This window comes from Balaenoptera borealis (assembly GCF_965194805.1).
Source record: "Balaenoptera borealis genome assembly, chromosome: 5".
NCBI lineage: Eukaryota > Metazoa > Chordata > Mammalia > Artiodactyla > Balaenopteridae > Balaenoptera > Balaenoptera borealis.
Window position 1 is genome coordinate 130,927,891 of NC_138862.1, and position 22,954 is coordinate 130,950,844.

At 36.8% G+C, this 22,954-nt stretch overlaps 1 protein-coding gene across 12 annotated transcripts in view; it reads right to left on the reverse strand.

Moving 5' to 3' along the window:
- CEP63 (centrosomal protein 63) overlaps positions 1 to 22,954 on the reverse strand; it is an 84,111-nt gene that overhangs the window by 55,034 nt on the left and 6,123 nt on the right. For all 12 annotated transcript variants that reach the window (XM_082395147.1, XM_082395149.1, XM_082395144.1 and 9 more), the window contains 2 exons: positions 20,869 to 20,937; positions 19,741 to 19,918 (listed from right to left, as the gene is read on the reverse strand). In XM_082395147.1, coding sequence (XP_082251273.1) covers positions 19,741 to 19,918; positions 20,869 to 20,912 — 222 coding nt within the window. In that variant the 5' untranslated portion in view covers positions 20,913 to 20,937. The remainder of the gene's footprint in view (positions 1 to 19,740; positions 19,919 to 20,868; positions 20,938 to 22,954) is intronic.

The window sequence follows — 22,954 nt, forward strand, 5'->3', positions numbered from 1 at the left end:
ATACAAAATTAATGCACAGAAATCTCTTGCATTCCTATACACTAATGATGAAAAATCTGAAAGAGAAATTATGGAAACACTCTCATTTACTATTGCAACAAAAAGAATAAAATACCTAGGAATAAACCTACCTAGGGAGACAAAAGACCTGTATGCAGAAAACTATAAGACACTGATGAAAGAAATTAAAGATGATACCAACAGATGGAGAGATATACCATGTTCTTGGATTGGAAGAATCAACATTGTGAAAATGACTATACTACCCAAAGTAATCTACAGATTCAATGCAATCCCTATCAAATTACCAATGGCATTTTTTACAGAGCTAGAACAAATCATCTTAAAATTTGTATGGAGACACAAAAGACCCCGAATAGCCAAAGCAGTCTTCAGGGAAAAAAACGGAGCTGGAGGAATCAGACTCCCTGACTTCAGACTATACTACAAAGCTACAGTAATCAAGACAATATGGTACTGGCACAAAAACAGAAACATAGATCAATGGAACAAGATAGAAAGCCCAGAGATAAACCCATGCACCTATGGTCAACTAATCTATGACAAAGGAGGCAAAGATATACAATGGAGAAAAGATAGTCTCTTCAATAAGTGGTGCTGGGAAAACTGGACAGCTACATGTAAAAGAATGAAATTAGAACACCATACACAAAAATAAACCCAAAATGGATTCGAGACCTAAATGTAAGACTGGACACTATAAAACTCTTAGAGGAAAACATAGGAAGAACACTCTTCGACATAAATCACAGCAAGATCTTTTTTGATCCACCTCCTAGAGTAATGGAAATAAAAACAAAAATAAACAAATGGGACCTAATGAAACTTCAAAGCTTTTGCACAGCAAAGGAAACCATAAACAAGATGAAAAGACAACCCTCAGAATGGGAGAAAATATTTGCAAATGAATCAACGGACAAAGGATTAATCTCCAAAATATATAAACAGCTCATTCAGCTCAATATTAAAGAAACAAACACCCCAATCCAAAAATGGGCAGAAGACCTAAATAGACATTTCTCCAAAGAAGACATACAGACGGCCACGAAGCACATGAAATGATGCTCAACATCACTAATTATTAGAGAAATGCAAATCAAAACTACAATGAGGTATCACCTCACACCAGTTAGAATGGGCATCATCAGAAAATCTACAAACAACAAATGCTGGAGAGGGTGTGGAGAAAAGGGAACCCTCCTGCACTGTTGGTGGGAATGTAAATTGATATAGCCACTATGGAGAGCAATATGGAGGTTCCTTAAAAAACTAAAAATAGAATTACCATATGACCCAGCAATCCCACTACTGGGCATATACCCAGAGAAAACCGTAATTCAAAAAGACACATGCACCCGAATGTTCATTGCAGCACTATTTACAATAGCCAGGTCATGGAAGCAACATAAATGCCCATCAACAGACGAATGGATAAAGAATTTGTGGTACATATATACAATGGAATATTACTCAGCCATAAAAAGGAACGAAATTGAGTCATTTGTTGAGACGTGGATGGATCTAGAGACTGTCATACAGAGTGAAGTAAGTCAGAAAGAGAAAAACAAATATCGTATATTAACGCATGTATGTGGAACCTAGAAAAATGGCAAAGATGAGCCGGTTTGCAGAGCAGAAGTTGAGACACAGATGTAGAGAACAGACATATGGACACCAAGGGGGGATAACTGCGGTGGGGTGGGGATGGTGGTGTGCTGAATTGGACGATTGGGATTGACATGTATACACTGATGTGTATAAAATTGATGCCTAATAAGAACCTGCAGTATAAACAAACAAACAAACAAAACAACTAATACTAAACTTTCATTGGGTTATTTGTATGGAAATATGTTAATATAAATGTTTCAGACATTACATGAAATTTCTAAAAATCTTATATGTTCTGGTATAATGTTATGTCATAATCCTAGTTATTACTTTAAAATGTATATCTCAGAAATAACTAATTTTCTTGTCAACTGCATTATTATGAACTTTCATCAAATCTTTAACCGTGGTCATTTTTAAGTCTTTTATCATTTACAGACAGTTCTGGGTGTACTCTGATGATTTTGTAAATATGTTCCTATAAAAGGGTTTCATCTTCAGGAAATTCATGGAAAAGACTCTGACAAGTACAGGTTTCTGGTAACTGACTGTACTGCTGAACTGAATGAATAAGCATTTTCCGAACTCTAATGAAAAACTGATGAACTCATAAAAGTGCTAACAAAAGATCAAGATGAAAAAAAAATTAATTACATGGGACTGAGTGAACTGATGAGGATGAGTATAATTTTTGTGACTTTCTGTTTGAATTTAAAAGAAGAAAAAATCCCACAAGGACTCAGAGGCAAAGAATATACAAATCAATTTTCACTGCAAAGTAAAGGAGCTGTTACAGTGGAGGATTACTGGACTGAATGTCAATATTATGACATAGTATGAGTGTGTTTCATGTTTGGTAATGGCAATCATTGTTGCTTTTGTTGTGGTCATCCATGTACAATGCTTGGTGTCAGTCTATCTCTCGTAAAAATAAAAAAAATAAAAAAAAAGAAGTTGAAAATATAGCATATCATCAGTTAACAAATAAAAATCAGCATTAAATGTATTAAACTAGATTCTATATGAATTATTTTAGTTAGAAAGTTAAACCAATGAAAATAAAAAAAAAAAAAAGAACAAGGAGTTAATGCAATTCCAATTAAAAATTCTAGTAGAATTCTTTTTTGGAACGAGAAAGTGATTCTGAAGTTCAAACCAGAGGAATGATTAAACATAGCCATTAAAATAGAAAAAACTGCTTAAAATTTTTTTTTTGATTTAAATGAGTATTTACTGAATTCCTGGACAGGGAGAAACTGAGCTTAAAACTAATGAAAGAGTCATTTGAGAATGACAGATTTGACTCTGCAAAATGTGAAACTTCTTTATTTGAAAAAATCCCATTAAAATTAAAAACAAATAAACTGAGAAAATCTTTTACAAAAGTACGTCAAAGGGTTTTTAGTATTTAGGTATCTTTTTGTAACTTGTTTCCACTATGTTCAAAGAACATACTCCATTATTTCAAGACTCTGAATTGTGGCAAGATTTATCATATGGTCAGTTTTGGAAAGAGTTGCTTGTGCTAGAAAAAAACGTACACCACAGTTCTCTTGTGCAATGTTCTGTATATATAAATTAGGTCAAGTTTGTTGATCATGGTGCTCAAATCTACAACCTGACTGATATCTGTCTCTTGTCCCATCAGTTACTAAGAAAATTGGGTTAAAATCCCCAACTACAATTGTGGCTTCATCTATTCCTCCCTGTAGTTCTGCCACTCTTTGCATACAGATAAGAGAGAGAGAGAGAAATTTAAAATTAATTAGATACTTACAAATTCAGATTTTTTTTTTTGTCTTAGTTTGACTTCTCCCAAAAGTGTAGATTTTAGGGCAGGTAGGTAATTGGACGTGATCCCAGGAAACACAGTAAGGAAATGAAGAGAGAGATCCAGAGAAGGAAAGAAAGCCAATAAAGTGTGTTACTGAGCTGATTTCTGCAGTAAGCACTGGAGCCACTCCCACAGGGAACTCACCAAGGAACCAAACAGAATGTGTTTCAGAATTGTTCCTCTAAGGGATGGGAAGTTGGAGAGTTTATCCACTGATTCCAGTCCCTCCACTGCTTGAGGCTTGCCCCAGGAGTGTTAACTGCCCCCACAATCCCAGGTTTCACCTGAGCAGCTTTTAAGTTTCCAGAAAGAGAAGCACAGTGTAGTGAGATGCTGGCAGTACACAGTGAGCTGTATGTAATATCCAGGTGAAATGCGGGGGCAAGGAGGATGTGATACAGGCCAATAAGAATATCTGCTACAGTTACATATCCTGAGATTTCATATTTTATCATTATGAAGTGTTTCTCTTCACCTTTGGTAATGTTCACTGCTTCTGCTTCAAGTACAGTTTAGCTACACCATCCCTCTATTCAAGGTGTTTGTATGGTATATATTTTAATTTTACATTTTACTTTCAACTTTGCTGTATCTTTATAAACATCAAATAATTGAGTTCAATTATCTTTACCCAGTTGGACAATTTTTATCTTTTAATTAAGCCATTTAGTACATTTACATTTACCGGACCTCTTGGGATTTATATCTATTGTCTTACTAAGTGCTATTTGTACTTAATAAGCTCTACGTTCCTATGTTTCTTTTTCTCTCCTTTCTTGCCTTCTTTGGGGCTGATAACTTCTTACTTCATTTTTCTCCTTCTGTTAGCTTAGAAGACATATACTCTATTAACATATTACTATATACTTTTAATGGTTCTCTCAAGATTAAAACTTAACTAATTAATATTAGACTTAACTAATGTTAATTAGATTAACATTAGCTAACATTAACATTAGTTTTACCAATTCCCAGGCAACCCAAGGACTATAGAAATACTTTAATTCCATTTACGCCCCACCAACTTGACTGAAATGCCATCATAATTCCACATATATGTTCAACTGAAGGCTCTTGTTGCTATATACAGTAAATATTCGTTTAGATTTACCCACATATTTACTGTCATCTTTCGCTTCTTCCTTTATCCCTTGAGCTTCCATCTGGGGTCACTTTCCTTCTGCCTGAAGGACATTCTTTTAGTATTTCCTTGGTGCAGGTCTCCTAGTGACAAATTCTCTCAATCTTTGTTGCTCTGAAAATGTCTTGATTTCACCTTTATTCTGGGTATAGAATTTATTTCTGGTTTGGCAGGGAAAAAAAGTCATTTCTTTGTGGACATCATTCTATTGTTTTCTGGCTTTCACTGTTTTAGCTGACAAGTCAGCTGTTAGAAGCTGTTCGTAGATCACCTTTTCTTCTTGGTAAATATCTGGTTTTGTTTTATTTTGTTTTCTTTGATAACTTTTCAGATGTCCTCTTTGTCTTTAGTTGTCAACCTAGGTAAATATTTCTTTTTGTTTATCTTGCTTGAGGTTTTTGGATTTCTTAAGTACATGGCCTTCCTCACTTTTGGCAAAATCTCAGTCAATTTATCTTCAAATATTGCTTTAGCCCATTCTCACTTTGTTTTCTCCTTCAGGGATTCCCAAAACACTCATATTTGACCTTCCCATTGTATCCTCCTTTCTCTTATCCTCTCTTCTATATTTTCTATCATTCTGTCTGTGCTTTATTCCAAACATTTTCTTCTGTCATATCTTCCAGTTCACCAATTATCTCAATCTTTAAGGCCTTAATTTCGTTTATTCTATTTTTCAACATTATGATTTCCACTTATCTTTTAATAGTTTCCAATTCTTTCCTGAAATGCTCAATCTTATCTTTTATCTCCTTGAACACAGTAAACATAGCTATTGTAATTTCCTTTCCTTTTCTTTCTTTTACTTTCTTTCTTCCTGTGAAAACATCCTTCCTGGAGCTTGCCATTCTCAAATATTGGTAAGTTACTCTAGGCTACCTGTATAGCTGTCATCTTGGGAACTCCCTTCACCATTATTCTGGAGGCTTTCTGTGCTTTTCTGCTTTTTGCTTTTTAAAAAAATTCTCTGTCATCTTCTTCAAAAGTTTACTTCTCATTTTGGTAGAACATTCTTTTGAGATTTTATATGTCTGAAAATACCTTTATTCTCTTTTCACATCTGGTTGAAAGTTTGATTGGCTGTAGAATTTAGTAGTAAATTTCACTCAGGATGTTTTTAGTTAATTGTGAATCTTTCAGACTTTAACATTTGGTAATGGCAGACTAGGTATTCTGGGCCAGTCCATACACTGAGGACAACTATATAAGTAAGATTTCTTAAAAAATGTGCCTGAAGTCAAGTGCTAACATGATAGGGAAGAATTACCAGGTCAGCATCTGGGCTAGGCTAGAGGTGGAGGGAGGTGAGCCCAGATTTTGGGGCAAGTATTAATTGAAACTAGAGAAGGCAGCTGAAAGGATAAGAGGCCAAATGGGGGTTTTGATAACTTCGAGGGGCTATGAGAATAAAAGATTTGGTGCCCAAGACAGCTCTGAACCCCTCCTTGCTTTGAGTTGGGACCCTGAAAGGCTGTACCCTAGGAGTAAGAATGGGCCAGATGTAGAAAAGGCCTTCTTGAAATCGCCAATCAACTGCAGACATCTGAATCTCTAAACTCAGTTTAAGATGATCTTAAGAGAGTGCTAATGTCTGTCCCCAGGCATCTCCAAAGTGCTAGGGACTCCAGAAACTTGGAAAAAGCAACCTAAACTTTCTCCAAAGGGAAAAAAAACACTATTCTCTGTCTTAAACTATTTCTTCAAATAATTTTACAAATACAGTGCTTGATAACCCACTCAGAAAGTAATCCCACACACACAAGGAGATAAGACAACAAAAGTGAAAAAAAGCAGAAGCAATAAAAGATAGAAAGAGATCCATGGCAAATCTAGATATTGGCATTATCAATTCTTCCTATCATTGAGAAGGTACTTTTTAAAAAAGCAAATAAAAATGAGACAGTTACTAATTCCCCAGAAAACAAAAACATTGTACAAGAAATAAGTTTGATTATTATTATGCTATCTGACTCAGTTGTAAATAATAATTACCATCTTAATGATATAAACACTAAACACTGACCTAACCAAAAATTAAGATATACAATTCTGGCAGGGTGAGGGGATGGAAATTGTATATGAGAGCAAAGCCCTTATTTTTTATAGCAGCAAGTTAATAGATAAATAGTTAAAACTGAAAATTAAGAATATTGCCATAAAATGTTATATAGAAATATGAAGAGAATAACAACAACAAAAAAAAGAGTTAAAGACACTGAAATGACTGCCTCAGAGAAGCAAGAATCCTAGGTTCAGAGGAATAGGGCAGATGATCACTGTTTTTTCTTACGAGCTTTGTAGAACCATTTTTCTTTTCATTTACTATGTGAGGCAAGCATAAATATAAAATGTGAAGAAAAGATTGTTTAATTTCATTTATTTACCAGAGTCTGGTTCATAATGGGCACGCAACAATATTTAAATTTCTTAAAGAAAAAGAGGAGGAAAAAAGAGGTTAATTGCTGAGAGCAAGAGATAGCATTAGAGAAATGGAAGCGAAGGTTTGAAAACTGTCAGTATGGATGATATCGTTTTAACTACAATTTAGAGTTTTCAAAGTGGTTTCTTAAACAGTAACTCAATCTTCACAACAACACGGGAACATAGGGATTATATCCTAATTTTACACATGATGAAATGGGCTCAGAGAGGTTAAATTATTTGGCCAAGGCCATTCAGCTGAGAAAAGGCACAGCCAGGACTCCAAATTCCTTACTTGTTTCATTAGCTCTACCTGCTCTGTAGGGCATTAGAAGGTAACAGCAGCAGAAATGTCCATTAAAACCGATCGAATCCCAACAATGTAATCAGAAAACAGATCATTCACTTATGAAATGAGTTGTTTATACTAGTACTCCAAGTATGATCTGCAGATGGGCTGGAGTTGGTCACAACAGCAATCCAGTGTGAGATAAGAACCTTGAAGCAGAATGTAAATCAACTATGTTACAAAACACACTGTGTAGTGCAACTGACAGTTTTATACAGCAAAACTTTCTGTGAAGTGAAGGATGCAATGTACTACTTTACATTCTGGTGCAAGCCTTTTATCTCACCATGGACCTGTCATTTTAGTAGCACTGGTTTATACCATAGGACTGACTGCTTCTAGGCCTGAAACTTTCAAACAAATAAAACTGACAAAAACTTAAAGCTCTATATTCTAGTTCTTCTATCATGTGCTATTCAAAGTAGATTATAAACATGGTATTACCAATAACAGTGAAATTACAATTTCACAGACAAACTCTATGGAACAGATTCCTATAATTAGTATTTGGTAAAAACACTTTACCTCTAGAAACTTAATCAACTTCCAGCAACCCAATCAATGAAGCTGCAAATCATTGACAGCTACATTTCTAAACATCTTTTATGTCCCCAGGCCAAACCTGTAATCTTCAAATCTTTACCAAGGAACCTATCTACTCAATCTCTTTAATTCCTCTTTAAGGTATTAAGTACAGGCATACTTCAGAGATACTGCAGGTTCCTTCCAGATCACAATAAAGCAAATACTGTGATAAAATGAGTCACATGAATTTTTTCGGTTTTGCAGTGCATATAAATGTTATGTTTACACTGTACTGTAGTCAACTAAGTGTGCAAGAGTATTATGTCTAAAAAACAATGTATATATCTTAATTTAAAAACACTTTATTGATGAAAAAAAATGCTAACCATCATCAGAGCCTTCAGTGAGTCATAATCTTTATGTTGGTAGAGGATTTGAAATATTGCAAGGATCACCAAAATGTGACACAGAGACATGAAGTGAGCAAATGCTGTTAGAAAAAAGGTGCCAGCAGACTTGTTCAACACAAGGTTGCCACAAACCTTCAATTTGTAAAAAAATACAGTATCGGCAAAGCATTATAGAGTGAAGCGCAACAAAACGAGTAGTTTTATTACTGCCTGTAGTGCAGTAATGCCCTTGACATCAAAACTAAGCTGCAGGAATAAGTTTCAACAGCATGGGCATGAATATTCTCATGATCACACACACAGGAATTTCCTTAATGGGTTTCTAACAAAGTTAAACAACTTAGATATCCACATATATAGTTGATGGTTGAACAGCATGGGTTTGAACTGTACAGGTCCACTTATACATGGATTTTTTTCGATAAATATGTACTACTGTACTACACCACCCAAAGTTGGTTGAATCTGCGGATTCAGAACTGCAGACACAAGGGCCAACTGTAAAGTTATATGTAGATTTTCAACTGCATCGGGGATCAGTGCCCCAACCCACAGGTTGTTCAAGCGTCAACTGTATAGTGTTTTTTAACTAGGAAAGCACTATCACCTTAACTTTCTAAACAGAACTACTTTTGTTTGGCCCCAGGAGCAATAAAGAAGTAGTAACTAAAGTAACTTACCAAGGAGCACTGACCCTACCTAAATTACAATTTTTTTTTTTTAATTATTATTTATTTATTTACTTATGGCTGTGTTGGGTCTTCGTTTCTGTGCAAGGGTTTTCTCTAGTTGCGGCAAGCGGAGGCCACTCTTCATCGCGGTGCGCGGGCCTCTCACTATCGCGGCCTCTCTTGTTGCGGAGCACAGGCTCCAGACGCGCAGGCTCAGTAATTGTGGCTCACAGGCCTAGTTGCTCCGCGGCATGTGGGATCTTCCCAGACCAGGGATCGAACCCGTGTCCTCTGCATTGGCAGGCAGATTCTCAACCACTGCGCCACCAGGGAAGCCCCCTAAATTACAATTTTTAAAAAATCAAATATGATTATCATTCCATGCACTTTTTTACCCACCTTCTATATCTTTTCATGAGGTCTAATTTTATTTTTTTTAATTTTTTAAAATTTATTTATTTATTTTTGGCTGCATTGGGTCTTCACTGCTGCGCACCGGCTTTCGCTAGTTGCGGCAAGCGGGGGCTAATCTTCATGTGGTGCACAGGCTTCTCATTGTGGTGGCTTCTCTTGTTGCGGAGCATGGGCTCTAGGCGCACAGGCTTCAGTAGTTGTGGCATTCGGGCTCAGCAGTTGTGGCTCGCAGGTTTAGTTGTTCCGTGGCATGTGGGATCTTCCCAGCCGAGGGCTCAAACCCACGTCCCCTGCATTGGCAGGCATATTCTTAACCACTGCGCCACCAGGGAAGTCCCATGAGGTGTAATTTTAAAATACATTCTCAAAAGTCTACCCAAATTTTAAAATAAATTCCAGTTTAGCAAGTGGCATTCTCAGAACACTGAATCTAACACGGCCAATGTTACTATGTACGGTGGACCCCTGAACAACATGGTTGAACTACATGAGTCCACTTATATACGGATTTTTTTTTCAATAAATACTACAGTACTACATGAATTCATGAACGTGGAATCTCAGATAAGGAGGATTGACTGTAAAGTTATATGTGGATTTCCAAGTGCATTGGGGTCGATGCCCCCAACCCCCACATTGTTCAAGGGTCAACTGTACTGCTTTGACCCAAAGTGCACATGGCCAACTGAGAGATTCTCTTGACAAGGAAAGAAACACTTTATGAAGCCTAACTCTTTCCTTGTGACATGAAACATTTCTAAAATATTCTTGATAAGTGAGTATCATCAACAGAATCTACCATTCACAGAAACACCCCTGAAGAAGCTGAATGACAGCACTAATGAGTGGTGATCCTACTGGTAGGAAAGCCCATCTAAGTGGGGCTTGGGACCAGTGTTTCCCTACAACTCTTCCAATCCTTCTGAGGTCAACATTGATGCCAGAAATTTAGGGGCAATTCTTGCACTTATATATGCTTTCTGCTTCCCTTCCAATATTCAATGTTCTTTTCACTGTACCAGCTAAATTTAGAGAAATCAATTAGCAAATGTTATTAAACTTTTCCCCCAAATCACCAATAACATTGGGTGATGAGATCTCAAATAATATTTATTTTCTTTTCTTTCTTTTTCCCTAATTGTCAACAAGTGCAAATATAAATTTTTTAAGAAGAGTTTCCTGAATTTTATTTTAAACCTAACCAAAAGAAGCCAATTATTGAATTTGGGGCTTAACTTTTTACACTAGTCATACAATGAGGCCAAAAACAACATTCGCTAAACTCGGTGATTATTAACATAGGCATGTAATAGAATGAAGGTTTTTACAAAAATCATGTGACGCCCTTTACATTTTCTTAAAGAAGTTATTGTATGTATTCCATGTGACCAAGGTAACATGATCCTTGAAATAAATATTACTATTCTTATGCATTTTCACCAATGAATTCTTCTGAAAGAAACCATCAGAATTTGACACACAAATGCTTTCTTTGCATTATGAAAAAGACAGTATCACCAGTTCAAGATGGCAATGTAGGAAGATCCTGAACTCACCTCCTCCGACAGACTCACTGGATCTACAGCTAAATATGGAACAATTTCTTCTTGAAAAAAGAACCTAAAGCCTAGCTGAGTGACAACCACACATTGGGTAAAAGAGAAGAAAACCATACAAAAGCCTGCAGGGGAGATGGGGACACAATCTCAACATAAACCTCACCCCTGGTATAGCAACCAACAACCAGAAGAGAACTCAAAACTTCCTGAGGAGCAAAGGGTTCAAACCCCACATTGGGCACCCCAGCTTTTAAGACATGCATTTGAGAGATAAGCCCCCAAAACATCTAATTTTTGAAAACCAATGGGTCTTGTGTCCCAAGACCCACAAAATGATAGTGATGAGAAACACCTCTTAGAGGGCTCATGTGCTTAGACTCACCCACCCCAGAGTCCAGCTCAGACGCAGCCAATCATGCTTAGACGTAAAGTGAATAAGGCTCACCTGCTTATATTAAAACCTCCATCAGAGGGGCAGGCGTCTAGTTCAACACACACATCTAGGAGCCTGCTGGAACACTCTGGGAACAAAGACTGGCAGGCACTACCTTTGCTGTGCTCCAGAGCACCAGTATCTCTCAGAAGGGAGATTTTACACACATCAGGTGTCCTGACTTTTACAGCTGCTACCCAGGATATGATCTTGGTTACCTGGCTCTGGAGGCCAGGGGAGCTTGTGTTCTGGGTCCCAAGGAACTGTAATAATTGGTGTCACCCAGAAAGGAGCTCATTCCCCTGTCTGGTGCCTGGATTTCTGTGACGGATGCTAGGGAACACCTCTACATCAACTGGCTCTGGTGGTCAGTGGGGCTTATACTCATGGGTCCTACAGGACTGTAGCCCAAGGAGAAAGAGTTCTTAAACAGCTACAACCCTGAGGGCACAGCAAAGGCAAGAGACCCAGGAGCTCAATCTTTCTGCGAAGGGAGACTATGAACTGATCATCCTGACTGCTAACTAAGGGGCAAGCTTCTGATTAGGCATGCATCTTTTCTTTTTTTTTTTAGGCATGCATCTTGGAGTTGACTTTAATCCTTTCCAGAGACCTTGGAGGGCAGGCGCTACCTTTGCTCTCACACTCTGCTGCCTCTAGTGCACCAGTGTCTCCTGGAGGGTAGCTATACACGTGGCTGGTGCCCAGGGGACTCCCCTCGATTACCTAGCTCTAGGTGACTGGAGGGATTTGCATTCCTGGATCCCACAAGACTATGGCAATCAGAGGGATAGTTCTTGGCAGGCTACCACCCCCAAGGCACTGCACAGAAAGCAGAATGAGGCACACTCCCTAGGGTTTCTGTGAAAGAGTCCTCTTTACTTGTCTTGGACCTTCAGCCTGAGGAGCAGACTTCAGGTTTGGCTCACATTTAGTGGCCTACGGAGTTGCTATCAAGGAACATAGGCTGTGGACGCCATCTAGGCACTCTCCCTCTGCCTTGCTCCAACCCATCAGTATCACCCAGAAAATAGTTCATCTGGAGCCCACAAAGTGGACACCTCCAGATCACCTGGTTCTGAGGACCAATGTGGTCTACCCTCACCACCCCTCAGAACTGTATATATTTGCATACTTTAAAAGCTGCTGCCTGAGGGTCCAGCTTCCAGTCAACCTGAATCTAGGTTCTGAGATCCTCCACTCTGGGACAGTGACAGGTTTTGGTACATCCTCAACTACTGGGAGCTACTAAAAATATAATAGGCTGCCTGGACAAGCACAGAGGTTTGAGAGACAACCAGGAACTGACGCAGGGTTGAATAACAAGGTTCATCTCCTACACAAGGCCACTCGATCAAGACCGCAAGAAGTGGTTGTTTCATCTACTGTACAGAAACCAACAGAGAGTCGAGCAAAATGAAGAAACAGAGGAATATGTTCCAAATGAAAGAATAAGATAAACCTCAGAAAAAATCTTAATGAAATGGAGATCTGTAATTTACCTGATAAAGAGTTCAAAGTAATGGTCATAAAGATGGGGAGAAGAATGGATGAACACAGTGAGAACTTCAACAAAGAGATGAAAAAATATAAGAAAGTACCAAATAGAAGTCACATGAACACAGTGAGAACTTCAACAAAGAGATGAAAAAATATAAGAAAGTACCAAATAGAAGTCACAGAGCCAAAGAATGTAATAACTGAACTGAAAAAAATACACTAGAGGGGTTCAACAGCAGACTAGATGAAGCAGAAGAAAATATCAGTCAACTCAGGGACAAAGCAGTGGAACTTACCCGATCAGAGCAGCAGAAAGAAAAAAGAATGAAAAAAGGAATTTATGGAACAACATCAAACAGACTAACATTTACTTTATAGGGCTCCCAGAAGGAGAAGAGAGAAAGGGGCAGAAAACTTATTTGAAAATATAATGGCTGAAAACTTCCCTAACTTGGGGAAGGAAACAGACGTCCAGATCCAGGAAGCCCTGAGAGTCCCAAAAAAGATGCTACCAAAGAGACCCACACAAAGACACATTACAATTAAAATGTCAAATAGAAAGCCCAGAGATAAACCCACACACATATGGTCACCTTATCTTTGATAAAGGAGGCAAGCATATACAGTGGAGAAAAGACAGCCTCTTCAATAAGTGGTGCTGGGAAAATTGGACAGGTACATGTAAAAGTATGAAATTAGAACACTCCCTGACACCATGCACAAAAATAAACTCCAAATGGATTAAAGACCTAAGTGTAAGGCCAGACACTATCAAACTCTTAGAGGAAAACATAGGCAGAACACTCTATGACATACATCACAGCAAGATTCTTTTTGACCCAGCTCCCAGAGAAATGGAAATAAGAACACAAATAAACAAATGGGACCTAATGAAACTTAAAAGCTTTTGCACAGCAAAGGAAACCATAAACAAGACCAAAAGACAACCCTTAGAATGGGAGAAAATATTTGCAAATGAAGCAACTGACAAAGGATTAATCTCCAAGATTTACAAGCAGCTCATGCAGCTCAATAACAAAAAAACGAACAACCCAATCCAAAAATGGGCAGAAGACCTAAATAGACATTTCTCCAAAGAAGATATACAGATGGCCTACAGACACATGAAAGAATGCTCAACATCATTAATCATTAGAGAAATGCAAATCAAAACTACAATGAGATATCATCTCACACCGGTCAGAATGGCCATCATCAAAAAATCTAGAAACAATAAATGCTGGAGAGGGTGTGGAGGAAAGGGAACACTCTTGCACTGTTGGTGGGAATGTAAATTGATACAGCCACTATGGAGAACAGTATGGAGGTTCCTTAAAAAACTACAAATAGAACTACCATACGACCCAGCAATCCCACTACTGGGCATATACCCTGAGAAAACCATAGGTCAAAAAGTGTCATGTACCACAATGTTCATTGCAGCTCTATTTACAATAGCCATGACCTGGAAGCAACCTAAATGTCCATCGACAGATGAATGGATAAAGAAGATGTGGCACATATATACAATGGAATATTACTCAGCCATAAAAAGAAATGAAATGGAGGTATTTGTAATGAGGTGGATGGAGTTAGAGTCTGTCATACAGAGTGAAGTAAGTCAGAAAGAGAAAAACAAATACAGTATGCTAACACATATATACGGAATCTAAGGAAAAAAAAAAAAAAGGCCATGAAGAACCTAGTGGCAAGACGGGAATAAAGACACAGACCTACTAGAGAATGGACTTGAGGATATGGGGAGGGGGTGGGGTGAGATGTGACAGGGTAAGAGAGTGTCATGGACATATATACACTACCAAATGTAAAATAGATAGCTAGGGGGAAGCAGCCGCACAGCACAGGGAGATCAGCTCGGTGCTTTGTGACCACCTAGAGGGGTGGGATGGGGAGGGTGGGAGGGAGGGAGATGCAAGAGGGAAGAGAAATGGGAACATATTGTATATGTATAACTGATTCACTTTGTTATAAAGCAGAAGCTAACAAAAAAAATAAAAAAAATAAAAAATAAAATGTCAAAAGTTAAAGACAAGGAGAGAATCTTAAAAGAAGCAGAAGATAAACAACTAGTTCTATACAAGGGAACCCTCATAAAACTATCAGCAGATTTTTCAGCACAAACTTTGCAGGCCAGAAAGCATGATACATTCAAAGTGCTGAAAGAAGAAAACTTCCAACCAAGAATACTCTACTGAGCAAAGTTTTCATTCAGAATTGAAGAAGAGATAACGAGTTTTCCAGAGAAGCAAAAGTTAAAGGAGTTCACCACCACTAAACTAACCTGGCCTGACAAGAAATTTTAAAGGAACTTCTTTAAGCTGAAAGAAAGGATGCTAATTAGTAACAAGAACACATATGAAAGGATAAATCTCACTGGAAAAGTAAATATATAGTGAAGGTAGTGGATTAATCACTAATAAAGCTAGTATAAAGGTTAAAAGACAGAACTATGATTACAATAATTAGCTAAAAGATACACAAGGTAAAAATACATAAAATGTGACATCAAAAACATAAAACATGAGAGTAAATGTTGAGCTTTAGAATGGGATCAAACTTAAGATGTTATCAACTTAAAATAGACTGTTATAGATATAAGTCGTTAAGTGTAAGACTCACAGCAACCACAAAGCAAAAACCTAGAATAAATACACAAAAGAGAAAGAGAAAGGAACATAAGCATACCACTAAAGAAAGTCATCAAACCACAAAGGAAAAGAGCAAGAGAAGAAAAAAGGAACAGAGAAAAACTACAAAAACTGCTAGAAAACAATTAACAAAATGGCAATAAGCACATACCCATAATAATAACTTTAAATGTAAATGGACTAAATTCTCCAACAAAAAGACATAGAGTGGCTGAAGGAATAAAAAGCAAGACACACCTATATATGCTGCCTGTAAGAGATACAATTTAGATATAAGGACACAGACTGAAAGTGAAGGGACGGGAAAAGAGATTCCATGCAAATGGAAATAGAAAAGAAAGATGGAGTAGCTATACTTATATCACACACACAAAAAAAAGACTTTAATACAAATGCTTTAATAAGAGACAAAGAAGACATTACATAATGATAAAGGGGTTAATCCAATGAGAGGATATAACATTTGTAAATCTTTATGCAGCCAACATAGGAGCACCTAAACATGTAGCACAATTATTAACAGACCTAAAGGGAGACATAGCCAGCAATACAATAATGGTAGGGAACTTTAATATCCCACTTACATCAATGGAAAGATCATACAGACAGAAAATCAATAAGGAGACATCAGCCTTAAACAACATGTTAAACCAGATGGACTTAACACATATTTATAGAATATTCTATCCAAAAGCAACACAATATACATTCTTCTCAAGTGTATATGGAACATCTTCCAAGACAGATCATATGTTAGGCCACAGATCAAGTCTTAATAAATTTAAGAAGACTGCAATCATATCAAGTATCTTTTCCAACCACAGTGGCATGAAATGAGAAATTACACGAAGAAAAATGGGAAATATACAAATATGTGGAGATTAAATAACATGCTATTGAATAACCAATGGGCAAAGAAGAAATCAAAAGAGAAATCAAAAAATACATTCCCATTTTGTTTTTCTCAAGGTAACATGCCAAAATTTACAGAATGCAACAAAAACAGTTCTATGAGGGAAGTTCATAGTGATAAACACCTACCTCAAGAAACAAGAAAAGCCTCACACAAACAACCTAACTACACCTTAACGAACTAGAAAAAGAACAAACAAAGCCCAAAGTTAGTAAATTAGAGCAGAAATAAATGAAATAGAGACTAAAAAGACAACAGAAAAGATCAATGAAACTAAGTTAGTTCTGTGAAAAGAGAAATAAAATTGACAAAACCTTAGCTAGACTCACCAAGAAAAAAAAGAGAAAAGACTCAAGTAAGTCAGACATGAAAGAGGAAATATTACAAGTGACACCACAGAAATACAAAGGATCATATAGACTACTATGAAAAATTACATGCCAACAAATTGGACAAACTAGAAGAAGTGGATAAACTCTGACAAACATATAAGCTACTAAGACTGAATCATGACGAAATAGAAAATCTGAACAGACCACTTACCAGCAAGCAGATCAATTCAGTAAAAAAAAACTCTCAACAAACAAAAGTCCAGGACCAAATGGCTTCACTGGTGAATTCCACCAAACATTCAAAGAAGAATTAATATCAAGCTTTTTCAAATTCTTCCAAAAAATATAAGAAGGGGAATCTTTTCAAAACACATTTTATGAGGCCAGTATTAGCCTGATACCAAAACCAGACAAGAGTGCCACCAAACAAAAAAAATTTTTTTTTACAGGCTAATATCCCCGATGAACATAGATGTAAAAATTCTCAACAAAATATTAGCAAACTGAATTCAGCAACACATTAAAAGGATCATATACAATGATGAAGTGAAATTTATTCCAGGGATACAGGGATGGTCCAACATCTGTAAATCAGTCAATGTGATACACCTCATTAACAAAATGAAGACAAAAATCATATGATCTCAACAGATGCATAAAAAGCATTTGACAAAATTTAAATCCATTTATAATAAAATCTCAAATCTCTCAAAAAAGCAGGTATAGAGGAAACATACCTCAACATAATTAAGGTCATATATGACAAGCCTACAGCTAAATCATACTCAATGTTGAAAAGCTCAAAGCTTTTCCTCTAAGATCAGGAACAGGACAAGGATGTCCACTCTTACCACTTTTATTCAACATAGTATTGGAAATCCTAGCCAGAACAGTCAGGCAAGAAAAAGAAATAAAAGGCATCCAAATTGAAAAGGCAGAAGTAAAACTCACTGTTTGCAGATCACATGAAAATAGCTAGGAAACCCTAAAGACTCTATCACAAACTAATAGAACTAATAAATGAATTCAATAAAGTTACTGGATACAATATCAATATACAAAAATCGATTGTGTTTTTTAAAATAATAACAAACTATCAAAAAGAGAAATTAAGAAAACAATCCCATATACAACTGCATCAAAAAGAATAAAATACCTAGAAATAAATTTAACCAAGGAGATGAAAGATCTGTATACGGAAAACTACAAGACATTAATGAAAGAAACTGAAAAAGACACAAATAAATGGAAAGATATTCTATGCTCATGGATTGAAAGAATCAATATTGTTAAAACTGCCATACTATCCAAAGCAATCTACAGATTCAGTGCAATCCCTATCAAAATTCCAATGGCATTTCTCATAGAAATAAAACAAAAAATCCTAAAACTTGCATGGAACTGAATAGCCAAAGCAATCTTGAGAAAGAACAAAGCTGGAGGCACCACACTAACTTCAAAGTATATTATAAGGCTATTATTACATACAAACGGTATTGTATTGGCATAAAAACGGAGACTTAGATTGACAGAACAGAACAGAGAATAGAGATCCCAGAAATAAACCCAACATATATGGTCAATTAATTTATGACAAATAAACCAAGAATATACAATGGGGAAAGGACAGTTTCTTCAGTAAATGATGTTGGGAAAACTGGACAGCCACATGCAAGAGAATGAAGCTGGACCACTATCTTACACCATTCACAAAAATTAACTCAAAATGGATTAAAGACTTGAACATAAGACCTGAAACCATAAAACTCCTAGAAGAAAACATAGGCAGTAAGCTCCTTGATATAGGTCTTAGTGATGATATTTTGAATCTGCACCAAAAGCAAAAGCAAAAAAAGTAAAAGCAGCAAAAGCAAAACTACACAAGTGGGACTATATCAAACTAAAAAGCTTCTACACAGCAAAGTAAATCATCAACAACATGAAAAGGCAACTTATTGAATGGGAGAAAATAACTGCACATCATGTATCTGACAAGGGGCTGATATCCAAAATATACAAAGAACTTTTACAATAGCAAAAACTTTTCAATAGCAAAAAACCAAACTATCCACTGAAAAATGGGCAGAAGATCCAAATAAGACATTTTTCCAAAGAAGACATACAGATGACCAACATGCACATGAAAAAGATGGTCAGCATCACTAAACATCAGGGAAATGTATATCAAAACCACAGAGATATCAACTCACACCTTGCAGAATGGCTAGTATCAAAAAGACAACAAATAACAAGTGCTGGCAAGGGTGTGGACAAAAGGGAACCCTTGTACACTTGGGTGAGAATGTTAAGTTGGTGCAACCATTATGGAAAATAGTATGGAGATGCCTCAAAAAATTAAAAATAGAACTACCATATGATCCAGTAATTCCACTCTAGGTATTTATCTGAAGAAAACAAAAAAACATTAATTCAATAAGATATATGCACCCCCCTGTTCACTGCAGCTTTATTTACAATAACAAAGATGTAGAAACAACCTAAGTATCTATTGATGAATGAATGGATAAAGAAACTGTGGTACACACACACACACACACACACACACACATATAAAGAATATTATTCAGCCAAATAATAAAAGTTGCCATATGCCACAGCATGGATAGAACTTGAAGGCATTACGCTAACTGAAATAATTCAGACAAAGAAAGACAAATATTGTATGATCTCCCTTACATGTAGAATCTACAGAAACAAACAAAAAATAAGCTCATAAATATAGAGAACAGATTGGTGGCTGCAAGAGACAAGGCTTGGATCGGGGGGTGGGAGAAATGGGTGAACTGTGTTTTGTTTTGTTTTAAATAAATTGAATTCAAAATTTTTTAAATGCTTTCTTCAACACATATTTAAGAAACATATTTATTATAAAAGGTAAGGTGAAAATATCAAAGAGTAGCAAATCATCCGCTTTACCTCTTTGTGTTTCATATCCACCTGACTCCTGAGAGCCTTAAGTTCCCGTTCACGGATGTCCAAGCAAGTTTCTAGAGCATGTGTCTGTCCTTCCCACTCAGATTTTTTATGAGCTACCATTATGTCAATCTGTTTCATGAGCTCCTGTAGTTCTGCTTCACAGGATGTCAAAAATCCCCTATAAATAAGGACAGACCCTTAAGAACATAGAACATATCTCCAAGTGGCTTTTCATCTTTCACATGTAAAAATACAGCAGATGTAAAGCTACCTGAAGTGGAACAGTGTCAACAAATAAATTATCAGAAGCAGAGAACAGGATCTCTGAGCTTTTCCTTTTAATGCTCACATAAGATGATCACTTATTCCACGGAAGTTTGTCTTCCTCCAGTAGCCGACCTAAAGCCTAAGTCAACTGGTCAAACGCAAGGTTTATGTTTGAAGTCTGGTTTGTGAGTGAGACTTCCACAACAAACAACTAGCTCTTCTGTAACATTTTAGGGAAGCTTTCAGGAAGAATCCAGGCAAGCATATGTCACATTCTCAGCTCGTCAAACAAAATAAAAAGCTTTGGAAACAAGTAGGCTATTGGGAAAATGACAATACAATTTTAAGAGCTGTTTTAAGAACCTCCATCCTTGAGCCAAATTTATTCCAACTATTTCTTTCCAACTTATTATTAGAAACTTACCACATCCTACCTTATTGTTGTAAACTTACTGATGTCCTTCAGTGTTTCAGGAGATGCCAGATGTTACAAAGGTAGAAACAGAATTGGACATAGATGTATTGGATTCAGAGGTTTCCGGGAATGGCCACAGAGAGATAACTCCTAAGGCTTAAATACTTTTTTAAAAAAAAGCATTTGTTCTTAGTGTCACAAAACCTCTATAGCCTTTTGCTTTTTAAAAGCAGAAAACTTAACTGGGATGATGGTAAGCATCCAGCTTCACACTGCTGAGATGAGGGAAACACCCCAAGGAGCGATACTGTCCACAAACACGACATGGATCAGCTTAGATTTTGCTCACACTTCTGCTTCTGTACCCAAAGCACAAAATGGTCAGAGGCATAACTCAGACATGCTTTTTAAACTCAGTGAGAAGCTTAAGGTCAAAGCAAACTTACCCATCATGTCCTCGATTTTGTATTCCTTCCAACAAAGCCTCCATCGCCAAATCCCCTTTGTTTTGGCAACTGGGAAAGCAAAGAACTCTGTCAGGAGAAAATTCATTTTTTATGTTCTAACATTCCAACTTACAAACTTAAGAATGTGAATGAAAGCATACAAATAGCAATGAGAAAATGCAGCACTTCTTAAGATGACTGTAGAAGCAGTCAAGGAATATCTCTTCAAGAAATACTAGAACCAAACACATTTCAGACTAAAACACAACAATTTAAAATGATCTGAATTGCCATTGACACTCCCCCTGCACGACTGAAGTCAAATACCTCACTGTCACATCCCTACTTCCTCATGTAAGAGTGGGCCTGGGTGGAGGTGGGGTGCTAGCAGCAGAGGAACACTGACACTAACAAAATGAGAGGTCAGAGGAAAAGTGTAGCTTCTTTTAAAGAGATATTGTAAAAAGGTTAAATGCCCTGTGCTTCAACTTCTTGGTCCATCATGGGAGATCCTATTCACCCGCTAGATGACAGGCCCATGAAGCTCCTAGAACACCCTCCCTCACCTAAGAGGCAGCTACGTGGGCCCTCCCTCCTCTGCACTTCATTGCTCCTAGTCCTTAACAGGTTCTTTCATAGGAGTTACACCACCCTGGGAATGTCCTTTTGCACACCTTTTTCCCCTACTATTCAACCGTAAAGGGTAGAAAACCAGTTTTTTTCACGCCTGCAGCTCCAGGGCTTAGAGTTGCATTTCAACCTGGCCTGTGCTGAATGCTTTTGACTGAACTTATCTCAATTCCCCTCCCTTTTCACCTACCCCCCCTATGCAAACTGGTCATAGCTGGAAAACTACAGAGAAGAGTGTAGCAGAGAAAGAAGGGAAGGGAGATAAAACAGAGACACAGGAGAATGAGAAGACTGGAAAATACAACCACTACACGTTATTTGCATCTATTTCTAAAGTTACTAACAGGAGTACTAAATAACTATTCATGCACAAATATGGCAGAGAGGATTTCTTTCCAGTTGGTTTATCCTTTGTATTACACCAACATTAGACAAAATAAAAACCTAAAGAAAAACGCTTTCATGGTCTATTCCACTTTCTTTCAAACAATGATACAGTCAATTACAACACAACGCAGATTCTGTGTTTTGATCCACTCTAGGGAACTGAGAGGCAGTACACAGTTCACACAGTACCATGCAGATGGAAACCCAGGATAGAGTCCTGCTCTGCAACTAAGTAGCTTTGTGTCCTTGGACTTCAGTCTTTGCCTCTATAAAGTAAGAAGCATGATCTATATAATCTGCACGGTTTCTTCCAGCTTTTTAATGGGATTCTAATAGCCAATTACATATATTCTGTATCATGCTCCTGACAACTCTACATGTGTATTTATTAAATACGTAGGAAAGTGCTCTTCCTAAGGACAGAGCTACTACAGTTATTCAAAACTATCATTAGTAAAATTATACTCCTTTAGGTCATGTTATTCTTAGAAAATACATTTAGTAATATATATTAGAAACAGATTTAGTAACATATAATACATAATATATTTTCTGGATATTATTTAGTAATTAGGAATATTTATAATAGAAGCTAAAAGTCACTGAATACTCAACTGTTCTGCCTGTCTATATTGTCAGATTCAATCTTCATAACAATTTTAAAACATAAATACTATTACTTTGAGGAAACTGAGGCTCAGAAGGTTAAATAACTTGATTATGGTAAACTACAAACCACAGTCCTAGGATTCAAACCTAGGCAATGTGACTCCTAAGTTCCAGCCAATGTGCAATCTTTATATATTTTACAGTATTCCGGATCTTAAAATACATCAGCATATCTTCTTTTGATTTAATAATGTGTTCTTGGCATAAACAAAATCAAACCAAATTGAAAAGTCTGGACACAGGAAAAAATATACAAACTTAACTATGACATCACCACCATGGCCACCAGGTGGCAGTAGCACAACAGTGAAAATAGTCCACATAGGGGAAAATAGCCATTTCAGAAATTAAAATCATGGTCTAAGACTTAGATAAGGAGATCTCTGTTTTTAAAAAAAAA